Source organism: Odocoileus virginianus, chromosome 27 (assembly GCF_023699985.2).
Source record: "Odocoileus virginianus isolate 20LAN1187 ecotype Illinois chromosome 27, Ovbor_1.2, whole genome shotgun sequence".
Taxonomy (NCBI): Eukaryota; Metazoa; Chordata; class Mammalia; order Artiodactyla; family Cervidae; genus Odocoileus; species Odocoileus virginianus.
Window position 1 is genome coordinate 40,090,301 of NC_069700.1, and position 24,311 is coordinate 40,114,611.

The 24,311-nt window shown below is 38.9% G+C and overlaps 1 protein-coding gene across 7 annotated transcripts in view; it reads left to right on the forward strand.

Annotated features, from left to right (window-relative positions):
• ZNF451 (zinc finger protein 451) overlaps window positions 1-24,311 on the forward strand; it is a 96,818-nt gene that overhangs the window by 28,991 nt on the left and 43,516 nt on the right. For all 7 annotated transcript variants that reach the window (XM_020913501.2, XM_020913489.2, XM_020913485.2 and 4 more), the window contains exons 5-10: window positions 3,537-3,648; window positions 7,193-7,343; window positions 8,468-8,594; window positions 19,357-19,510; window positions 19,980-20,127; window positions 22,408-23,987. In XM_020913501.2, coding sequence (XP_020769160.2) covers window positions 3,537-3,648; window positions 7,193-7,343; window positions 8,468-8,594; window positions 19,357-19,510; window positions 19,980-20,127; window positions 22,408-23,987 — 2,272 coding nt within the window. The remainder of the gene's footprint in view (window positions 1-3,536; window positions 3,649-7,192; window positions 7,344-8,467; window positions 8,595-19,356; window positions 19,511-19,979; window positions 20,128-22,407; window positions 23,988-24,311) is intronic.

The window sequence follows — 24,311 nt, forward strand, 5'->3', positions numbered from 1 at the left end:
TGTTTAAAATGCTTCATACATTAGTGATTTTTTTTTTTTTAAAGATTATTTCTTTCCTGGCAGAGACACTATTCATTTTTAAGGAAGCTTCTTTCCCCAAATTACATGAAGTGTGTGTGTGTATGGGGAAAGTCTCAGAGAGGAGTGGTTATCAAGCTATCCTCTTTTTCTACCCATTTCCTCAGTGATGCTCACTGCTTTTGTGATGAGTTCAGAGTAGTTGCTGTGACAACAAGGGTTTTTCTCAAGTGTAGTTTCAGCTTTTACCTATGCAAACATTCATTCATTGTATTAAAGATTTTACCTTGTTGTTGGAGAAAGTTTTTTATAACTTTGAAATTCTTGTTTACCCAATTTTAAAGAATACGTTTTTCTAGACTTCTTTCTAAGAGAGAAATTGACTCACACAGGTTCTTTAGCTCCTTGCTTGCTATTCATTCATGATTTTTTGAAAATTTGGTTCTCCTTATATATAACTTATTAAAAAACTATTGATAGAGGACAGAAAACAAAAACAAAACAAACTACCTAGAAAGAAAGATGATAAAACTAATTATTGAAGAATTGTAGTAGGTGTTAACTGTGACTACAAAATATAGTAGAAAATATCTTCCAGCTCTTCTAGGCATTTTGATTTTTGGTATCTCACTATTAAAGTGGATTGTCCTTCTTTTATGATGGAAATGTTTTTAAAAAAATAAAATCTATTAAAATCTTCATTGAATAAATCACTTTCAGAGATAATGTGTTGTGCTTGACTAGTTTACTAGGTTTGCTTATTGATATTCCAGGAGTTAAAATGACTCGCAAGAGGGGATATACCCCTAACATGTGAAGGAATAGCTATATAATGCACGTTAGCATCTTTGGAGAATTAGTACTCTTTGGCTATACTTAGAACAGTGTTGTGTAGCTGATTTCTTGTCAGATTACAATCTTGAATCTCCCTGTCCCCCTCTTACCTGTGCTGACAGAAGATCCTGTTACATTGCTAACAAGGTCATTCAGTATCCTGGTCTGTTTCTTGCAAATCTAGCGTTTGTGGCTTTGTGATTTCTTTTTAAGGATATAAAAACCTTTTTAAGATACAGTGTGGTGTACTGGTTAAGTGCATGAGTTCTAGAATCAGGTTAGAGAATGAGAGTTTAAATCCTGGCATTGTTGTTTGTCCTTGTGCAGTTTATTTGAACTTCATGTGCCTCATTTTTCCCATTATAAAATGGCAATAATACTGGTACCCATCTTACAGAGTTATTGAGAGAATTAGATCTAAGATGCTTTCAGAATAGTGTCTGGCACATGGTAAGTGGTTAATAAGTGTTAATTGTCATTAGGTTGGTGCAAAAGTAATTGCAGTTTTGCATTGTTGAAATTTGCCATTTGATATTGAAATACATTCTTAAATAAGTGTGGTTATGTTATGCATCATTTTAGTGCACATTTTTTGCTGTTGTTTTTTCTGATATCTTATTGTTTATTTTATATGTATTTTAGACTGTGGAAAATGATATTAGACTAAAAGCAAATTCAAGTGATTTTCTTACTTGAGTTTGAAATGGGTCATTAAGCAGCAGAGACAACTCGCAACACCAACAATGCATTTGGCCCGGGAACTGCTAACGAGCGTATAGTGCAGTGCTGATTCAAGAAGTTTTGCAAAGAAGAACAGAGCCTTGAACATGAGGAGCATAGTGGCCAGCCATCGGAAGTTGACAGTGACCAACTGAGAGCCCTTATTGAAGCTGGTCATCTTACAACTACACAAGAAGTTGCTGAAGAGCTCAGCATTGACAGTTTTATGGACATTCAGTATTTGAAGCAAATTGGAGAGGTGAAAAAGCTCAATAAAGTGGGTGCCTCGTGAGCTGACCAAATAAAAAAGACTGTTGTTTTGAAGTGTTTTCTCTTATTCTATGCAGTAACAACAAATCACTTCTTGATTGGATTATGACGTGCGATGAAAAGTGGATTTTTATGACAACCAGTGACACCAGCTCAGTGGTTGGGCTGAGAAGCAGCTCCAAAGCACTTCCCAATGTCAAACTTGCACCAAAAAAAGGTCATGATCACTATTTGGTGGTCTGCTGCCAGTCTGATCCACTACAACTTTCTGAATCCCGGTGAAACCTTCCATCTGAGAAGTATGCTTAGCAAATCGATGAGATGCTCCAAAAACTGCAGTGCCTAGCGCCAGCATTGGTCAACAGGAAGGGGGCCAGTTCTTCTCCATGACAGCATTGGACTACACATTGCACAACCAACACTTCAGAAGTTGAACTAATTGGGCTACAAAGTTTTGCCTCATCCACCGTATTCACCTAATGTCTCACCAACCAACTACCACTTTCTTCAAGCATCTCAACAACTTTTTGCTGTGAAAACATTTCCACAACCAGCAGGAGGCAGAAAATGTTTCCCAAGAGTTCGTTGAGTCCCAAAGCATGGATTTTTATGCTACAGGAATAAACAAACATTTCTTGTTGGCAAAAATGTGTTGATTGTAATGGTTCCTATTTTGATTAATAAAGATGTGTTGAGCCTAGTTATAATGATTTAAAATTCATGGTCTGAAACCACAATTACTTTTGTACCAACCTATAGATACAGCATGATGAGAGTATGCAAATAGATTTATCAGTAACATAACTAGAAAGATTTAGAGACTGTAAAAGTCTAAAGCATGTAGTTTAGTAGTTGGCACTGGCCCACCGCCTGTTTTTGTAAATAAAGTTTTATTGGAACATAGCCATGCCCATTTGTTTACATATTATCTATGGCTGCTTTTGTGCTGCAGCAGCAGAGTTGAGTAGTTGCAAAAGAGACTATATGGGCTGCAGAGCCTTAAATATTTATCCTGTGGCCCTTTATGGAAAAAATTTGCCCACCTTTGATCTAGATGCAGTAGGTGTTTTGTGTTGGTACATATTAAGTACTACTGAGTGTCTGCTCTTGCACTGTTCATTGAACAAATGTTTAATAGGCTTCTATATACTTCAGTCTACATGTAGAAAATTTGAAAAAAAAAAGTTTTAAAATGTGAAGATGAAAATAATCATGCATATTTCCATTCCAGAGATAACTATTGGCGTTTGTCATATTTATCTTCTGCCTTTTTCCCTCTCTGCAGGCAGAGTTACATATAGCTTGAAATAATCTTTGCTTATATTTGACCCTATTCATTTACTACCATTTGGTAACATACTTGATATCAATAGTATACTCCTATTTCATTGAAAAGTTTGGTTAGTGTTTCTAATGACTTTAATGAGATGTACACACCATAATTTACTTAAACAGTACCCTATTTGGAGATTAACTTGTTGAAAACTTTGTGCAAATATAGATGACATTGGGATCAACATCTTATTTAGAGCAGGAAACTTTGGTTTGATGTAGCTCCCTAGGATAGAGTTCTAGACTTGGAGTTACAGGGATAAATGATAATCAGTATTTTCTCATCACTGTTGTGACAAAATCATTTTCTTAAGGAAACAAGATTAGTAATCACACTTTGATTTTTTTCTTAATATCTTTAGGAAAAAATCGATTTTCAGCATGCTCATGGGTTACAAGAATTGGAGTTTATTCGAGGACATTCTGATACAGAAGCAGCAAGACTGTGTGTGGACCAGTGGTTAAAAATGCCAGGTATTCTTTAGAGATCAGAGGCTTCCCTGAAGCCTTAAGGCATTTTGTCTGTTTATTCAGTTGGTAGTAAGTATATAAAGTATTGAAATTTACTTAACGGGAGGCCTGCTTTACTTACCAGTTGTCTTCCTATTTTGGCAAAAGTGTATTTTGAATAAAAGTAATCCTTGAGCTGATTAGATATTGCTCATTTATTCATTCATGTGTGTCCTACATGAAATAGTACATGTGACTATGTGAGGATGTGTAACAGGTTATTTGAGGTCAGGATTCTGTAAGGAAATGGAATTTAAGCTGAGATTGAAAAAATTTGCCTGTACTTATTTCTTTGTCCATGCAACCTATGTAGATATTTTGTTGGAAGTGTCGACATGGGAGGGTCATCAAAGCAGTGGGTAACTTCTTCATTACTAACTCTACAGACTTGAGATTCCTGGAGAGTCACTGTGGAGCATTTTCCTTCCACCAGATAATTTGGCAAAATGTTTGAGTCAGTAGGACAGTCCCTTGAGGCTTCCCTGGTGGCTCAGATATTAAAGAATCTGCCTGCAATGTGGGAGATCTGGATTCAATCCCTGGGTTGGGAAGATCCCTTGGAGAAGGGAATGGCAACCCACTCCAGTATTCTTCCCTGGAGAATCCCATGGATAGTGGAGCCTGGCGAGCTACAGTCCATGAGGTTGCAAAGAGTCAGACACAACTGAGCAACTAACGCTTTCAGGACAGTCCCATCCTGGCAGCTTTTCTAGCCTGTCTTGTAGAAGACCCACTGAGCCCTTAGAGGCTTGGGTTACTCACAGAAACCTTAGCTGTGGATTTAATCCAGCCAAAAGTTTAGTTGCAAAAAGTCTTAGAACTAATCTATGTATGCAGTGCTCAACTTTGAACCTGGATATCTTGTTCTGTAGTTTTCAGAGGGCTTTTCTTTGAGCAGAATAAAATTGCCACTTTTAAAATAATTCCTAGAATTTGTAGATATGTTGACACTTGGCTACTTCCTGACACTGCATTTCCTTCTTATCTCCCAGTATGTTTGTGCCTGGCAAACTTCTCCCTTGCCCTATCCCCCCTCTTAAATACCTTTTCCTTTTTTTCTTACTTGGCCCATGGGGTTAGCCACAGGCAAGTAAGTACTATATTCAGTACTAGAGGGTGCTAGGTTTTTTAGTCTGCCTAAGTTTGATTGCCCAGCTGTCTTTCATGCCACAGTGTTTTATTCATTTTTTGCCTATAGTTTTTACCCTGTTGTGTTGGATTGGTATGTTTACCTTTCTGTGTCTTTCACTAGATTTATATGCTTTATGGGGACAGAGGCTAAGCCTAATTAATCCTTTTTAGTGTCAGTGCCTAAGAAGAAGGCTCTGCACGGAGATGTCCAGTAAGTGTCGGTTGAATATTATACCAGAGTGGGCAATGAGTATTTGCATATGAACACAGGAAGGAAGCCTAGAACCATGTTCCAAATGTGACTGTCATTCAACTAAACAGAAGAATTGTTTGGTATTCCAGACCTACTTTAGAAAAGTTTACTTGAAAATTGCCATCCTTAGCTATATCAGAATCACCTGGGAATCTTAAATACATGCCTGGGCCTCACCTCTAGAGGGCATCTGTAGATTTGGGAAGATTTTGATACAAAAATGGTCTAGAACTACAAGGCTTACAAGATCTCTTGTAAAATTGTTTCTCTCATATGAATCTTTACACTTTCAAGTCTTGTCTAGAATGATTGTTGGGCCAGTACTGTATCCCTTTAGGCCTAATCTCTGGCTTTCAGGTTGTCAGAATATTTTAATTCACTGTAAATTGAATTCACAAGCATCTGAATATATATTTTTCTGAGTGGGTCAGGTGGGAACAAATGAGTCAGTTAACTGTCTCTATAATTCTTATCAAGATGTGGTACTGTAGATCACTTCAGGTCACATCTGGTTCATTGGCGGCTGATAAGCTTGTGCTGTGAGTTGAGGTCTTTAGTTACATTCTTTTTATGTGGCTGTTTCATCTTCTTGCTTGGTCCCTGCCACACTGCAGCACTGAAGTCTGGGGCTCTTGCTGGCATAGCGGCTTTATCACTGGGCTGCACTTGCTGTGGTGCCGTTCCTTTGAGGAGTGGAGAGCTGGGGAAAACAGTTGTCTTTGTGCTGTCAGTTATAAAAAGTGAGATTCTACTTCTCAGTAACATTAAGGGACTCCATTCAGTCTATTCCAAAGTATCCAGCCATTATAATTCAGTCCTTTGATTAGAAGTAATTTAAGTACATTATTTATAATTACTCAAGCTTTGGAAATCCAACTTTTTTATAGACTTTTATAGTTAGACCAGTTTCTGCACATTTGAGTACTTGGTAATTTAAAAACAACACACTATACTGTTTAAGGAAAAGAGCTGTTTAAATCTCTGTATTTTGCCTTTCCTTGGATAAAGCTTATTTTCTTCTAATTGATTGCTTTCTCCACTTTAATTTTTATCCAGAACCTCTGTGGCTAAATACATGTCTTAATAGGCAACACTTGGAATGTGGATGGACAGTAAAAATTACTCTAATTCTGACTATTAAAAAATTAAAGCAAAAAAAGGTGTATTGTCATTAATGCCTCTTTGAATATGATTAATGCTGTGTTCGTCTTTATTGATAGAACACATTTATAAGCATTTTGACAGCATTTAATAGAGGCATTTCTTCCATAAACAGAAGAGCATTGAAACCTTCAGCATAGATAACCATTTGGGGATCTTAACTAGATGACGTTAAAGGTATAACATTTTATTTTAGTTAAATGCTTAGGGACTTGGTAGAAATTGCCATAAAGATATTTAATACACAATTTTTTGTTATATGAAATATTCAAAGTATTTGAGTGAAACAGGTTACAAGAAATAATAATCAAGCTATATATCAGAATCCTTCTAGCACATTTTAAATTCTTTGTTTATAGAACATAACTCTAAATTTTTCACTGTACAACATGCATTGGGAGTTTGTCTGGAAACAGAATTTGGCTGAGGCTGGAAAGTTGTTTGACTGTAAAACCAAAATTTTGACGGAACGGGATAATCTTCACCGGACAGAGGAACTGGTGAAGGCATTCTCCTTGTCCTCCCCATTCCCTTCCCATCTCAGTTACAGCCTATATAGCTGAACCTTCTAATGTGTGTAGGATACTTAAAAGAGAAAATAAGAAATAGAAGAAAAAATCTTTGCCAGCTTATATAAATGAACAGAAGGGAGGCAAGTAGAGCAACTGGTTTTCTAATATATTACATCTTTGACATTTCTTGGCTGTTGAACTTAAGGGAACAGTTCTTTTCCTCAAGATAATATTACTTGGAGATCTTAATGGCTTTCCTTGTCCCAAATAGCTATTTATTTGTAGGTTGTTACATCTTTTATAAGAAAGTTTGTAAGCATTTAATTACAAGTAGGATCACCCATTTGATGCTGCCCAGTGTTTTTTTACTGTTTTTTCATAATTTTGATTACCAGTCCAAAGGACAGTTACCTGAAATAGAAACTTAAGAATTTATATTCTGATGATGCAGGACTCAAAACAGGCACGATTAATTCTGGAACAAAAGGTTCATTCCGAAGAGGAAGCCAAATTCGAGCATCTGGGAAACCAATTTCATGTCCCATAATGCACTGTAACAAGGAATTTGATAATGGGCACCTTCTCTTAGGACATTTGAAAAGGTAAGTGTGATGTTCAGAACAGTGGGTGCTGAAGATGAACTGAGAGTGTGAGACACCTCTGCCATTGTGATTGTAGCTTTATGTTCCAAACTCTTAACGATACAATTTTTTCTAATATACATTTCTTAGGCTTCCTAGGAGACTTGAAGTCAGATTATTTTAGTGGTATTCAGTCCTAATATGTTTCATAAAATTCTGACCAGACTTTTTGCCTTGATGTACATGTGGATCAGTTTTAGAGGAATCGAGTCCGTTAGCAAATTTTAAGAGACACAAAGCATTTACAGATATGTGGGCTAGGCCAAAGAAAGATAATATGTCATTGAAAAGTAAATGCTAAAGGCAAACGAAGTGTAGCAAAGTTAATAATAAATGTTCTATTTATAAGATCCATAATTTACTGAATTTTGAATAGTAGAGCTTGAGAAAGTAAATATCAAGAGAAGGCAATATTAAAGGAGTTAAATAGTCCTTATCTTCTTAGTCTCCCCTTCTTATAGTTTGAAGAGGGGAGCTGAAGTTTGCGGCTCTCGACCTTCTCAAGATGTCTCACCCTGCTTATGCCTGATCCTGCTGTGAGAGCCTTCTGGAGAGGGGTTCAGTATTCTACAGATAACTGTATTTTAACTGTTTTTAATTTTAAAAAAGTCTTTGAGGCAGTTTTCAATGACACAAATTTGTTAAATGATTAAAATGACATTAAAAGGATTAAAAGCCATTTTTAGGAAATAGGTATATACCAGAACTTGACATGACATTATTATTCCAGTGATTCATTTACAATTATTTGTGAGTTTTAGTTTGTTCCTTGCCAGAAGAAATGTATGATGACTGTACAGTTTTCAGACTGGAAGTTTACCAATTTGGCAAAATATGCTTAAATCCATTTTATTGTATCTTGAGTACTTTTTTGAAATTTTAAGCTGTTGGTCACTGTTTCAAGAGATTGCATGGCATATGAGAGCCACTTGATATTTCTTGAATATAAAGAACCTTATTTAATACTTCAGTAGAAAAAGTGTAAAGGCTTGAATGTGTGTGTCTAACTTAACAAATGAAGCAACATAGTACTGCCCCTAGAATATGTCAGATTTTCTAATGTTAACCTCTGTTTCGCCAAGTAGGTTCGACCACTCTCCATGTGATCCAACAATTACACTGCATGGACCTTTCATCAGTTCCTTTGCTTGTGTAGTATGTTATAAAAATTTTGTTACTCAGCAACAATATAGGGATCACCTTTTTGCTAAGGTAAGAACATGTCCTAAGTTAAGAATAGGTATTGTTTTTCTAGAGATCCGTGGGGTGTTTTCTTGCTGTTCTTAAGCTTGCAGTTCATAGTGATGCACATAAGGCTCAAAATTGTGATTGTCTATGATAAATAAAATGATTTGGAACATTATTGTGGGCAGGTAACCCTGATAGGTGAAAGCTAACAGTCCTAAAGATTATCACTGAAGCCCTTCTTTTTATTGAATTGCTCTATGAAATTGACTTACTTTGTTCAAGATGTTCTGTGAGTTAATCCCATGATGATCAGAATGGTTTTCTTAATGACACTGCTGTTGAGTGCTGGTTGACATGTCAGAGCCATGTAGTCAGTGATGATACCTTTATTAATGCTGGTGTTAACAGATCTGGTGTTTAAAAGGTTGTGTTATGTGACTCACATTGTGTGAAATCTCAAGGGACATGAGACTGATTCATAATATTAGCAAATTCAGTGTAATAAAGAGCCCTGTAATAAGTGTTTACCAGACTTGATATTATTAGTAGGTATCTCACTTATTAATGTTACAAAATGTTAATTATATGATATTTTCACTCTGGAAAAGTTTTAAAATACTAACAAGAAAGAAAATAAGAAATCCCTTTTTTAAAAAAGATTTATTGTATTTGATTTACAGTGTTGTGTTAATGTCTACTGTGCAGCAGAATGTTTAGTTATGCATGTATAGACATTTTTTGCATATTCTTTTCCATTATGGTTTATCACAGGATATTGAATGTAGTTCCCTGTGCTATACAGTAGGACCTTGTTTATTTATTCTAAGTATTATAGTTTGCACTTACTAACCTTAAACTCCCAATCCATCCCATCTCCACCGCCTTTCCCCCATGGCAACCACTGGGAAATCACTCTAATGTCACTTATAGAGATAAGCATTATTAACAGTTACATATATATATTTCTGCTATTTCTCCATATGTAAATATTTTTATATAGGATAAGGTATCTAACTTATTTCATAATTTAAAAAAGCAGTGTGTTGTAAACATAAATGTTTAAATGTTGAATCAGTATGTACCTTTAAAATAAGTGCATGGCATTCTGTATGGCTGTATGAACTTTAATCTTTAGATAATTACCGATGTATGTGTTCGTGTTGGCGGTGCCGGTCCTTGTGCTGCGCGGGCTCTCTGCAGCTCTTGCGCGTGCGGGCTTCTCCCTGCGGGGCTGCACCTGCAGAGCGTGGGCTCTTGGGTGCAGGGACTCCAGGAGCTGCAGCGTGGGGGCTGCGTGACTGCGGTCCCCGGGTTCTAGAGCACAGGCTCTGTCGTCGTAGCTGGCCACAGGGTGACTTGCTTGGCGGCATGTGGGATCTTCTTGGATCAGGGATCAAACCTGTGTCTCCTGCATTGGCAGTGTGGCTTCTTTCCCACTGAGCCACCAGGGAAGCCTCTCTTTTAATTTCTTTTTAGATGTATTAGTTTAAATTTTTCTGTCATTATAAGCAATAACACTGTAAATGCCCTTGTAGCTAAAAACCTATGAGAAGATTCATGCTTCGGGTATTTGCTGAGTAAATATTAGGTTTTGAAATAGTAAAATGCTAATGTCCAAAGACTAGTAAGGTTTTTCTTTAAAACATATCTTCAGAATTTGCTAGTTTGTGACCTATCCTTGAAAAGTCGCGTCGGTAGTACCCTGGATTCTGTGTAGGTTCACACAGAAAAGTGCGGACTTGTGCTCTCAGGTGTCTCTGGCTAAGGTCTGTGTTCCCGGAATAGACGTGCCTCTTGGCGGTGAGTTTGCTGAATACTCCATCACTAGTCCTGGGGAGTCTGTGTCTTGTTGAGCCCTGAAGAGTGGCTGTAGTACGAGAGGAACCCATGTGCTCTAGAATGAAGCAGCCGTCGTGGTAACCGTCAGAGGAGGCAGAGGGTCAGAGGACGGGAGAGGAGAGGCTGGGGAAGTGGGCAGAGCGCTGCAGGGGAGAAGTCGTTTTCCAGGCTTGGATTTGGATAGTTGGAAAGGACAAGCTGTGGAAAGGAGCCTGCAGAGAATAGCAAGTAGGGAACAGGGATGGTGCCGAGAGCAGAGTACACAGCAGGCCCGAGACGTCGTCTTTAGACAGACTTGCTTGTGAGGTTGGCACCGAGCTGCTGGGAACTTGAAATTGGCAGTTTGCCAATGAGTCTCTGATGAGTGGCTCTTTGTGCCTGAACTGTAGGTGCAGGTGGTGTGGTTTATGCTGAACCCCTGTACTAGGCAGGTATGACCTGACCCCCTGGGCACTGAGTCTTTTCTTTTTTTTTCAGTTTGAACTCTTATTTAAAAATTTGAACTATTTTTTTAAATTAACTAATTAATTTTAATTAGAGGATAATTTCTTTACAATACTGTGGTGGTTTTTGCCCTCAGTCAGTTCAGTCAACTCGTTCATGTCCGATTCTTTGCAGCCCCATGGACTGCAGCATGCCAGGCTTCCCTGTCCATCACCAACTTCCAGAGCTTGCTCAAACTCATGTCCATTGGGATGGTGATGCCATATAACCATCTCATCCTGTGTTGTCCCCTTCTCTTCCTGCTTCACTCTTTCCCAGCATCAGGGTCTTTTCCAATGAGGCGTTCTTCGCATCAGGTGGACAAAGTATTGGAGCTTCAGCTTCAGCATCAGTCCTTCCAATGAATATTCAGGACTGATTTCCTTCAGGATGGACTGGTTGGATCTCCTTGTAGTCCGAGGGACTCTCAAAGGGTCTTCTCCAACACCACAGTTCAAAAGCATCAATTCTTCTTCACTTAGCTTTCTTTATAATCTAACTCTCACATCCATACATGACTACTGGAAAAACCATAGCTTTGACTAGATGGACCTTTGTTGGTGAAGTAATGTGTCTGCTTTTTAATATGCTGTCTAGGTTGATCATAACTTTTCTTCGAAGGAGCAAGTGTCTTTCAATTTCATGGCTGCAGGCACCATCTGCAGTGATTTTGGAGCCCCCCAAAATAAAGTCTGTCACTGTTTCCACTGTTTCCCCATCTATTTGCCATGAAATGATGGGACCAGATGCTATGATCTTAGTTTTCTGAATGTTGAGTTTTAAGCCAACTTTTTCACTCTCCTCTTTCACTTTCATCAAGAAGCTCTTTAGTTCTTTTTCGCTTTCTGCCATAAGGGTGGTGCCATCTGCATATGTGAGGTTATGGATATTTCTCCCGGCAGTCTTGATTCCAGCTTGTGATTCATCCAGCCCAGCGTGTCTCATGATGTACTCTGCATATAAGTTAAATATGCAGGGTGACAATATACAGCTTTGACGTACTCCTTTCCCAATTTAGAACCAGTCTGTTCTGTTGCTTCCTGACCTGCATGCAGGTTTCTCAAGAGGCAGGTCAGGTGGTCTGGTATTCCCATCTCCTGAAGAATTTTCCACAGTTTATTGTGATCCACACAGTCAAAAGCTTTGGCATAGTCAGTAAAGCAGAAATAGATGTTTTTTGCAAGTCTTGCTTTTTCCATGATCCAGCGGGTATTGGCAGTTTGATCTCTGGTTCCTCTGCCTTGTCTTGTGCTTGCACTGTTGTATTCAGTGCCACTGACCCTGCATCAGGCCACCACTGACCCATGTCTCTGCTGGAGACTCCTGGACGCTCACAGGCAAGTCTGGGTCCGTCTCTTGTTGGGGCAGTGCTCCTTTCTCGTGGGTCCTGGTGCTCACAAGGTTTTCTTTGTACCCTCCAAGAGTGTTTCCCCTGTCTGGTGTAAATTGTGTAATCAAATCCCACTGGCCTCCAAAGTCAAATTCCCTGCAGGTTCTTAGTCCCTTTGCCAGACCCCAGGTTGGGAAATCGGTTGTGGGTCCTAGCACTTTCTTAACAGTGCGAGAATTTCTTTGGTATAGTTGTTCCAAAGTGGACATCTTTACAATATTGTGGTGGTTTTGCCTACCTCGACTTGAATCACCCACGTGGGCACCGCATCTTTAAGGTGGTGTGAATTGTCCAGTGTGTTCTGTTCGTCTCCGTGGAGAGGATCTCTGGGATCTTAAACCTGGTTCCTCTGGGCTGTGCCCTGTGTGCCCTTTCCCTGTGTTTCCTTTCGCACTAATAAACCATAGCCATGAGCACAGCTGTCTCCACGTTCCGTAAGTCCCAGCCAGACCCCAGCCCTGGGTGTGGTCCTGGGGATCCCAACTCAAGTAGTAACTGGACTGCACAGCCACAGGATTTAAACTTGATATTGGCCAGGTGCTGGCACCACTGTAGGTTGTGACCCGATGAGAAGAATGCCTGTGTCTTCAGAGTTGCAGTGTTTTAATTCTAGAACCAAAGTCCTTCTCCTTTTTTGGGGGTAGACACCAGAGACAGTGGTATTGGAATGGCACCCATGTTGAGGGTGGATTCAAAGATGTGGACAAGGAGACCAGTTTACGTGACTTTGGCAGTAATGTAGCTTTGAGATGGGAGAAGAGTTTACTTAGATAAGGTAAGGTAAGACCTTATTCTAAGGTCTTTAGAATAAAGACCTTAAAGTGGACCCAAAAGACACCATGAAGAGAGAAATGATAGGGCTGCCAAGTGTGCTGATCCAGGCTGGGGAGAGAAGGGGAAGAGGTGCAACTTCATCACGGTTTTGAATCGTTTGCACTGAATCGCTAGTATTCTGCCCTTTTCAGAACTGGAACTCCTTCAGGGCATGTTTGTTTTTATTCCAAGCTGTAAGTGTATTTATCCTTTTCCTTCAGTAAACCTGAATGGGCATTTTAACCTTTAAAATTAATGAATACTCACTCTCATTTGTGTTTCCCAAATTTCATTAGTTTTTCGTTCTTTCTAGGAATTGCTCGTTCCATGCTCTTTTGCCCTCCCGTTTGCCATCTCTCTGGGAAGTAAGTTTGTAATACTCAGCTTTCCTGGAGGCACTATGGTGAAACAGAGCAAAGTCTTTGGTGTTAGACAAGCCTGGATTCCGTGTCAGTTTTAACTGTGTTCTCACCAAATTACGGCACATCTGTGAGCTTAGTTCTTCATCTCTAAAGTGAAATCGTTACACTTTCATCCAGAATTGTTGAGAGAAAGCATAATATGTTATAAAGCACTTAAGGCCCGACATATAGTATTTAATAAAGGCTTTTTGTTGCTTATTCTTTAGAGTGTCCGTCACGAGGACTCAAAATGAGCTAGTGTGCATTGGGTTGTCATTGCGTCATAAATTGCTCATTCATAAATAAGCCAGAAGAGGTCGCTAGAAGATTGCTTACCTGTGCATTCTGTTTCATAAAGATGATGTTCTTCAGTCAAATGTGAAACTGTCCACAGTTTACCTTTGCCTTTCTACCCTTCCCTTTTTGTCTCCAATGTCTTCTGTCTAGACTGGTGCCTCTCAAATCTTAGTGCACACCAGTCATTTAAAGAGCAGGTGAATGTTGTGCCTTAGAGTCAAGATTTCTAACAAACTTCTGAGTAGCAGTGCTTTGGGTCTTTGGGTCACACTTTGAGCAGCAAGTGTTTAGCCTTTTTTTTTTTTTTTTGACATTCAGGCTAGCGGGTCTGTCCCCAGGTAGCTTGCTGCCTTTCTCCCTCCTGGTGTGGGGGCTGGTAGAGGACATGTTGTAAGCCCAGGGTTGCCTCAGAATCACTTGTGGGTGAACAGACATTACCTCCCATAGTGTTTTCAAGGCTTGTCCATGTTGTAGCTTGTGTCAGTACTTCATCCTTTTTATTGCCAAATAATATTCCCTTGTGTGGACATATGCCACTTTTGTTTGTCAGTTCAGCTGGTGGACACGGGTTATTTCCACTTTTGACTGTTGTGAATAATGCTAATAGAAACAAATGTACAAGTGTTTGGGTGGTCATATGTTTTCCATTCTCTAGTGAGTTAATTTTTGGGCCATTCAGTTATTATGCTTAAGTTTTTAAAGAACTGCCAAATTGTTATCCAGCGCAGTGTGTGTTTGTTTTCCTGCTAACACACACTAATGTGTGTGGATTCCAGTTTCTCCACATCCTTGCCAGCACTTATTATCTGTCTGTAAAATACCCATCCTAGGGGTGTCTATGATGTGATATCTTGTTGTGGTTCTAATTTCTATGCTGTATTTTGATTTAATATGACTGGAAATACAGTGGTAAAAGGGATTTGAGTACTTTTAGCTTACAAGACATTGTATTTCCCATTCCTTCTCCTGGTTTTTGGAAGATACTTGCAAATATGCTATACCTTTGCAATTAGGTATATTCCCATAAAATTTTATGTGGAATCACAATTTTATTCTATTGCGCAAACAATTTAAACCCACTTGTTTTGAATCCAGTTATAACTCACATTTGAACTACAGCTTATTTTCTTAGAGTTCTTCAAGTAGGGGACATGGATGTAAATTGGTAAGTTATGTGTATAAGTTAGTAAATGCTTTTAGTGCTCATGTTTGGAACCTTCTAGAAAGTCATACTAGGAGTTATCTTTTTGATGGCTGTCACCAAAATAAAATGGGTGAAGAGTGACGAAAAGAGCACAGGATTCACCACCAAAGCTATAAGGCTCGGTGAATGGCAGCCCTGTGTCTTCTGAGGGTGCAGCGTGAAGGGGAGTGGTGGTTTTGTTGACTTCCCTAAACTTTAGCTTTCTCATTAGTAAATAATGAAGATAGTACTTCATGGGTTATTGTAAGGATTAAGTGGAAAAGCACATTTGAACCATAATGTACTTAGTATGAATGTGAATTTCCTGTCCCTTCTCCTGTTGCATCTCATAAGCAACTACACAAACTATTGTGTATACCTAATGCTAATGATAGAAATTTAGGAAGACACAATACAACTTTTAAGGCTGTTACTCTAAAGACTATTAACAAATTATATTTATACACAAGCATGCGTACATGTACATACACATATAAATGCACACTTAAAAATATTTCCATTTGTATACATAAAAAAAATTTCCAATTTTGGGATAGACATGGCTCTTTTTTAAAATTTTTTTTTTGGGGGATCATGAGATTCTGTTTTTATATTTTTATTTTTAGTTGGAGGATAATTGCTTTACAATATTGTGATGGTTTCTGCCATATATCAGCATGAATCAGCCATAGGTATACATATGTTCCCTCCCTCTTGGACCTCCCCCTCCCACCTCCCACCCCATCCCACCCCTGCCTCTCTAGGTTCTCAGCAGCAGATCCCACTAGCTATCTGTTTTACATATAGTCATATGTATGTTTCAATGCTAGGTTCTCAAATCATCCCACCCTCTCCTTCCCCCTCTGCGTCCAAAACTCTGTTCTTTACGTCTGCATCTCCCTTGCTGCCCTGCACATAGAAACATCAGTACCATCTTTCTAGAGTCCATATAAACGTGTTAATATAGACTTGTTTTTCTCTTTCTGACTTACTTCATGCTGTGTAATATAGGCTCTAGGTTCATCTACCTTATTAGAACTAACTCACATGTGTTCCTTTTTATAGCTGAGTAGTATTCCTTGTCCATTCATCTGCCAGTGGACGTCTAGGTTTCATCCATTGCCCAGCTGTTGTAAATAGTGCTGCAGTGAACATTGGGGTGTATGTGTCTTTTTCAATTACTGTTTCCTTGAGATATATGCCTCATAATGGGATTATTGGGTCATATGATAGTTTCCAGCCAAAGGACTAGAAGAGGTCAGTTTTCATTCCAATCCCAAAGAAAGGCAATGCCAAAGAATGTTCAAACCACTCCACAGTTGCCCTCATCTCACATGCTAGCAAAGTAATGTTTAAAATTCTCCAAGCCAGGCTTCAACAGTATGTGAACCGTGAACTTCCAGATGTTCAAGCTGGTTTTTAGAAAAGGCAGAGGAACCAGAGATCAAATTGCCAACATTTGTTGGATCATCGAAAAAGCAAGAGAGTTCAAGAGAAAAAACATCTACTTACATTTTATTGACTATGCCAAAGCCTTTGACTGTGTGGATCTCAACACACTGGAAAATTCTTCAAGAGATGGAAATACCAGACCACCTGACTTGCCTCCTGAGAAATCTGTATGCAGGTCAAGAAGCAACAATTAGAACTGGACATGGAACAACAGACTGGTCCCAAATTGGGAAAGGAGTACGTCAAGGCTGTGTATTGTCACCCTGCTTATTTAACTTATATGCAGAGTGCATCTTGTGAAATGCCAGGCTGGATGAAGCACAAGCTGGGATCAAGATTGCCAGGAGAAATATCAGTAACCTCAGATATGCAGATGACACCACCTTTATGGTGGAAAGTGAAGAAGAGCTAAAGAGCCTTTTGATGAAAGTGGAAGAAGAGAGTGAAAATTTGTCTTAAAACTGAACATTAAGAAAACTAAGATCATGGCATCTGGTCCCATCACTTCATGGCAAATAGACGGGGCAGCAATGGCAACAGTGACAGACTTTGCTTTTTGGGGCTCCAAAATCACTGCAGATGGTGACTGCAGCCATGAAATTAAAAGACGCTTGCTCCTTTGAAGAAAAGCTATGACAACCTAGACAGCATATTAAAAAGCAGAGACATTACTTGGCTGACAAAGGTCCATCTAGTTAAAGCTATGGTTTTTCCAGTAGTCATGTGTGAATGTGAGAGTTGGACCATAAAGAAAGCTGAGTGCTGAAGAATTGATGCTTTTGAACTGTGGTGTTGGAGAAGACTCTTGAGAGCCCCCTGGGACTGCAAGGAGGTCCAACCAGTCAATCCTGAAGGAAATCAGTTCTGAATATTCATTGGAAGGACTGATGCTGAAGCTGAAATTCCAATACTTTGGCCACCTGATGCAAAGAACTGACTCATTGGAAAAGATCCTGATGCTGGAAAGATTGAAGGCAGGAAGAGAAGGGGATGACAGAGGATGAGATGGTTAGATGGCATCACCGACTCAATGGACATGAGTTTGAGTAAGGTCTGGGAGTTGGTGATGGACAGGGAAGCCTGGCGGGCTGTGGGTCATGGGGTTGCAAAGAGTCAGACACGACCGAGCGACTAAACTAAACTGATGGCAGTTTTATTCCTAGTTTTTTCTTTTAAGGAATCTCCATGCTGTTCTCCACAGTGGCCTTATCAATTTGCATTCCCACCAACAGTGTAAGAGGGTTCCCTTTTTTCCACACCTTCTCCAGCATTTACTATTTGTAAATTTTTGATGAATAGCCAAAGCAATCTTGAAAAAGAAGAATGGAGCTGGAGGAACCAACCTTTCTGACTTCAAACTATACTACAGAGCTACAGTCATCAAGACAGTATGGTACTGGCACAAAAACAAATATAGACCAGTGGAACAAGATAGAAAGCCTGGAAATAAATCCTTGCACCTATGGGTACCTTATCTTTGACAAAGGAGGCAAAAATATACAATGGAGAAAGGACAAGTCGTGCTGGGAGAGCTGGCCAGCCACCTGTAAAAGAATGAAATTAGAACACTTTCTCACACCATACACAAAAGTAAACTCAAAATGGTTTAAAGATCTAAATGTAAGGCCAGAATCTATAAAACGTTTAGAAGAAATAACGTAGGCAGAATACTCTTTGACATAAATTACAGCTAGATCGTCTATGACCCACCTCCTAGAATGATGGAAATAAAAATAAATAGAGGAAGCTCTTAACCAGGTTTGGAAACCTGGACACTACAAAGGCATGCCCATTTGACTTTCAGAATTTTAAGGTGACCGTATACAAAATTAATAGATAGGTGTTTGATGAAAAATATTTTAAAGTTGGAGGATGAGACAGAGTTAGTTTTGATAACAAAGAATGGATACAGGTTGACCAGAGGGGAAAAAATAAGCAAAACCTGAGGCTGGAATGGAGTAAGCAACGCACAGAATTATATGAGTGAAAGCTCATAGCACAAGTAGACGGGAAAGGCAAGTTAACATAGCACATGTCTGTAAGACTGCAGACATGAAAATAAGGTCCATAATAGCCTGTGCCAGACTCATTTGGTGCTAGGGCACCTGAATTGGTAAAATCTTTTTGAAAAGCAATTACACAGTATCTTTTAAATATCAAAAAACGTTTAACCCAATAGGGCCACTCCTGATAATGAGGAGAAAGCAGTATATAATAAGGATATGTAGTCAACAATATATTTTTATAAATATATTTACAAAATCATTGTAGTGGCAAAAAAAAAAAAAAAAAAGCCTGAAAATGAATAGTTGACTAAATCTTAGTAGATCTGCACCATGAAGTAGTTTGTAACCATTACAAAGAGAAAATTAGAGTGACACCAGTTGATTTTTAGGGATTTCTGTTAGATATTATGGAAAGAAAACTGAGAGGCAGAAGAATCTGTAAGATGACAATATTTGATAAAACAATGACAGTTCCCCTTGTATATTTATTTTTGTATATTTTTTATAAATGACAAACATGGAGAAATTTATGGAAGAATACATATTTGTAAACATAGGTTATATTGCAGAGAGGGCAAAAAAGCAAAACAAGAAAACATATATGATGTGAAAACATTTATGCATTTATATAATATTGCATATGTATTTATAAAATGTCTAGAAAACAGACATACTTTTATCTTTATTGTCACAAAAAGATGGTAACAATTTGTTTTTAAGGAAAAAATAAAAAATTTCATATATGGGACCTTATTTATGATAAAACAATTCCACAGTTCACCCTCAGAGAAGAAAAGTTTTCATGTTAACAACTGATACAAAATATTCCAAATGTATAATAAATAGGTTATTTTGAAAGTTGACTTAAGAAACTGAATATTGATTTTCGTTGTCTGTAATATAGCTTTGCCTTATATTTTAGGAAGATGCAGATGATGGACATAAAAACAACCTTCTTCCTCAGATTATTCAGTGTTTTGCGTGTCCAAATTGCTTCCTCCTTTTTAGCAGCAAGGATGAGTGTTTGAAGCATATGTCTGGAAAGAATCATTTCCATCAGAGTTTTAAACTGGGTGGTATGTTCATATTCTCTTCTGATGAAAATTATTAAACTCCTTTAACCTTTGCTGATTTACTGTACATCTCAGATAATTCTTGAGATAACTTATTTTCATATTAATTTTGGGAACCATGAAAGTGAAAGATTGTTTATCTCAGTTTTATTTTTCAAAAAGATTCTTAGTATTTATCTGTATCTTAAGAGTAAGGTTTACTTTGAGGAATGAAGACAAATTTGGCAAGAAAACATTTAGGCACAATGGGAAGTTGGGTGTTTCCCTGCATTTAAACTCAGATTTTAGTTTGAGCATGAGTTCAGCATCCATTACACTTAATTGAAGCTAGAAAATGACTTTTCTTAGATTTTTATCACATAAATAACTATCTTCTTTCATTTACTAATCAGATGTTGAGTAAAGCAGAGGGGAGGAAGGCCGGGTCACTCCACTCAAATCTTTGCAAATTATAGTTCATTTTGTCTTTCAGATGACAAGACAGTGGCACAGCCAATATCATTTCCATCTTTTGCAAAGAAACTTTTGATCTCTCTGTGCAAAGATGTTCCATTTCAAGTTAAGTGTGTGGCCTGCCACCAGACCCTGCGTTCCCACATGGAGCTTACTGCCCATTTCAGGTTTGTACTGTCCTGCCCAAACAGCTCTTCACCAGCAGGGGATTCAGCAATTGGTTTTCTATTCTGTGTTTCTCTCCTTTAAAATGAGAGTGGAAATTTGCCTGGACATTACCCAAATTTACCATAATAAGAGGAGAGGTGTGGGAAAAGTGGATTCATTGACACTGCTGTAGATGTAAAACAAGCTGACAGTTCTGAGTTTTGTGTGGGTTGTTGAGGGTTGTGCCTGTGGGAAGAGGAGGTTAAGACAGAATGTTGGCTTTGAGTCAGCTAGCATGGAAAGGATGACAAACGTGTGAAAAATTGCATGTCAGTCAGGCCAAATTGATCAAATAATCGAGGGTGATGTTTTTGTCTTTACAATGAAAATTATCAAGGAATATACAAAAGTAATGAGAGTATAATAAGCCCTAATGCATCTGTCACTAGGCTTCAGTAGTTATCACTACATGACACTGTCATCCCCGTGAAGCAAATCTTGTCATTTTATCTGTAAATACTCCAGGATATACCTAGGCATCATAAGTGCTCTTTTTTTTTTTTTTTTTTTAAGAAAAATAACTGTAATACCATGATACCTGAAAAACTAGTTTTTTAATATCATCAAACATCTAATCAGTTATCAAATTTTCCCTGGTCACTTCATGAAGTTTTTTACATTTGGTTTGTTGGAATCATAATTCAAAGACTGTACTTTGCATTTGATGCTCTTAGGTCTCCCCCCTTCTTATTTCCTTAAAATGCATTAAAAGTTTGTATCTAGTAAGTGATATAGTTGCATTTGTTTACTTAGAACAATTGTTTTCACAAACTTTCAAGTAAAATACATTCTCAAAAAAACAGGCAGCTGAGTATAATTACTCTGTATAGACTCCGTGTAATTACTAATGTTAACAGTCCTAGTTCTGACTTGTATTTCTTGAGTTCATGAGTTCAAATCCTCCTTCTTCCAGGATTTTTATTCTTAATTTTTTCATGGAAAATTTCACTGTATGCGCGTCAACAGACTAGTATAGTGAACCCTATTTATCCAACTTTGATAATGCTCAACACTGCCATTCTTACATATCTGTATGCACCTTACCACGCTTAATGATTGTTTATAGTTCTTTGTTTCTGACATATTATTTCAATTTATTGAAGTATACAGATCTTAACCTTTGATTTTTTTTTCATGTGTTTTTCATTTCTAGCCCTCTGCCCCCTTAACCTTTATGATTTGTAGACTGGATACAGCTGTCAGCCCATCCTTCCCTTCCTGGTCATCTCCCGCCCTCTCGTCCCCAGGCAGTCTGTTGCGATATTTTTCCTCCCTTACATTGATTTATCTCCTCTAGATCTTCATGTAGATGGAATCATGTATATAGTATGCACTCTTTTGTTTTTGTCATAGTATCTGTAAGATTCATCCATGTTGTTTAGTTAATTGTTCTTTTTTATTTGTGAGTAGTAGTCTATTGTATGAATATAGCACAATTTGCGTATTCATTCTCATGTTGGTGGACCTTTTTTTCAGTTTTTAGCTGTTGTGAATAAAGCTATTATGTACATTTTATACAAAGTATTTTATAGACATATGTTTTCATTTCTCTTGGATAAATATCTAGGATTGGAATTGCGAGATCAAAGAGTAGATGTGTGTTTAATTTTATAAGTCTCTACTCGACATTTTCCCAGTGTGTACTGGTGCATGTTCTACCAGCCAGGTGTGAGAGTTGCAGTTTTTCTACATCCTTGCCAAGGTTTGCTGTTGCCAATCTTGTTTCATTTTAGTTGTTCTTTTGAGAGTCTCAGTGTGGTTTTAATCTGGATTTCCCTGATGAACAGTGATGTTGGACACTTTTTAGTGTAAAAGCAGCCGTGAGCATGGCATATTCCTGATGTAAAATCAGTCCATTCTTAAAGAACAGGCCCCAGGTTGTTGAGAATGTCACTGTCGTGTTCCTCTGTACTGTTGAACTTACCGTAGAGAAGTTAGTTACCTGCTTGTCTCATACCGTTTCTGTCAGTGCATTTTACATTGTTTCTACTTTTCTAAAATTTGTCTGGATTAAAAAAAAAAATTTTTGATTCTAGTTTTATCCTTTGGTATATGGATTAATACCAGACAAAATCTAGATAATGTTCAGGTAGATAGGATATTATTATATCATCTGTCTCTTTGTTGAAAAACAATCTTTAGTGCTTATGTACACATGTTTACTTAATAATTACTACAATAAAAAGCAGAGAAACTTCATTTAGAAATACTTACAAGTTTTATCTTTTTATCCAATTTAGAGTTCGTTGTCGAAATGCTGGTCCTGTAGCTCTAGCTGAGAAGAGCATTGCTCAGGTGGCAGAGAAATTCCTACTGAGAGGTTACTGTCCACATTGCAACCATGTCTTTGTGGATGAAACCAGTACCTGGAATCACAAGCAGAATTCAGGACACAAAGTCCGAGTCATTAACTCAATGGAAGAATCAATCTTACTTTATTGCCACAGCAGTGAAGGGAACAAACCTCATTCTGACTTGCACCTGTTGCAAGATGAGTCAAAATTTTCATCACTGAAAAGAAATATGTCCTCTCAAGAATCTAGCTCACAGGATTGCAGCACTGTTCCAAAAAAGAAGATGAATTTAGGAGTTAAAAGCCATGGGGGTGTGGTTTGTTTTCAGAAGGAAAGGTCACTTGTTAAAACCTGGTTTTGTGAATGCCATCAACGCTTCCCGAGTGAAGATGCAGTAGAAAAGCATGTTTTCTCAGCAAACACAATGTGTTACAAGTGTGTGGTCTGTGGGAAGGTGTGTGAAGATTTGGGAGTCATCCGTTTACACATGAGCCGCATTCATGGAGGGGCACATTTAAATAACTTTCTTTTCTGGTGTCGGACATGCAAAAAGGAGTTGAGGAGGAAAGAGGCTATAATGGCCCATGTGACTGAGTTTCACAGTGGACACAGGTATTTTTATGAGACGGATGAGGTGGAAGGTGACACTTTGCCATCATCCTCTACAGCACTGAGGAGTGATCTGACTGCTGAGAAGCCTTCAGCTATTACTATTGTTGATCACTCCCCAGCAAGCGGTCCTCCAAGGGGTAAATGGCAATGCCGAATTTGTGAAGATATGTTTGACTCCCAAGAATGTGTAAAGCAACACTGCATGTCTTTAACAAGTCACCAGTTTCACAGGTACAGCTGCACCCATTGCAAAAAGACTTTTCACAAGATGGAAACATTACAACGACATTGCCAAGATGAGCACGACAGTGAGGTAAAGATGAAGTACTTTTGCGGGCTCTGCGATCTGAGTTTTAACATGGAAGATGAGTTTTTGACTCATTATAAGGAGCACCACAGCACAGACTATGTATTTGTGTCAGAAAAAACGGAACCTTCCATTAAAACGGAGAGTGATTTTCCAGTAATAGAGACGGGTAATCTGCTGACCTGCGGCTGCCGCGAGAGCTACCTCTGCAAAGTTAACAGGCGGGAGGACCATGGCCGCTGTCTGCAGACCCTGCTGGGCCAGGGCCGCCTGTGGTTCCGCTGTGGCGTTTGCTCAGCCACAACTCAGAGCCTCGGTGACCTGCACACGCACGTGCGCCAGGTGCATGCGGACCTGGAGGCCCCACCGCGGGGCCTCATCAAGTGCGGCACGTGCACCAAGGCCTTCCAGGACCCCGAGAGCGCGCAGCAGCACTTCCACAGGAAGCACTGCTCGCTGCGGGGGCCCGTCGGGGCCTGCCTTGCGGCCGAGCCCAAGAGCCCACCACCCGTCCGGGCAGAGAGGAAGGCCAGACAGACCGCAGGCGGGCTGCAGACTGCAGAACCGGAGAGAGCCGCTGAGATGGAGCTGAGCGGCCAGAGCGCAGGTGCGTCCCACGTGCTGGTGATTGATAGGTGTGCGCCAGGCGGCAGCCCGCCTGCGGTGGGGTGAGATGGGGGTGATCAGTACTGCCCTGGGTACGGAGATCTGTGTTCCCGCCGCTTCGTGCAACTACCATCTTAACCTGAGGGGACAAAGGATACCTGTTACACTAATAGGTATTTTAGATAACGTTTTATTTTCTTTTCCAAAAGACTTGGAAATTTTGAAAGATAAAGAAAATGGATGGTCTTTCTGAAAGTCAGATTTGAAAGTTACACTGCAGGTTACTATCATTTAGACTAAAATTCAGTAAAAAGATAAGTCAGTG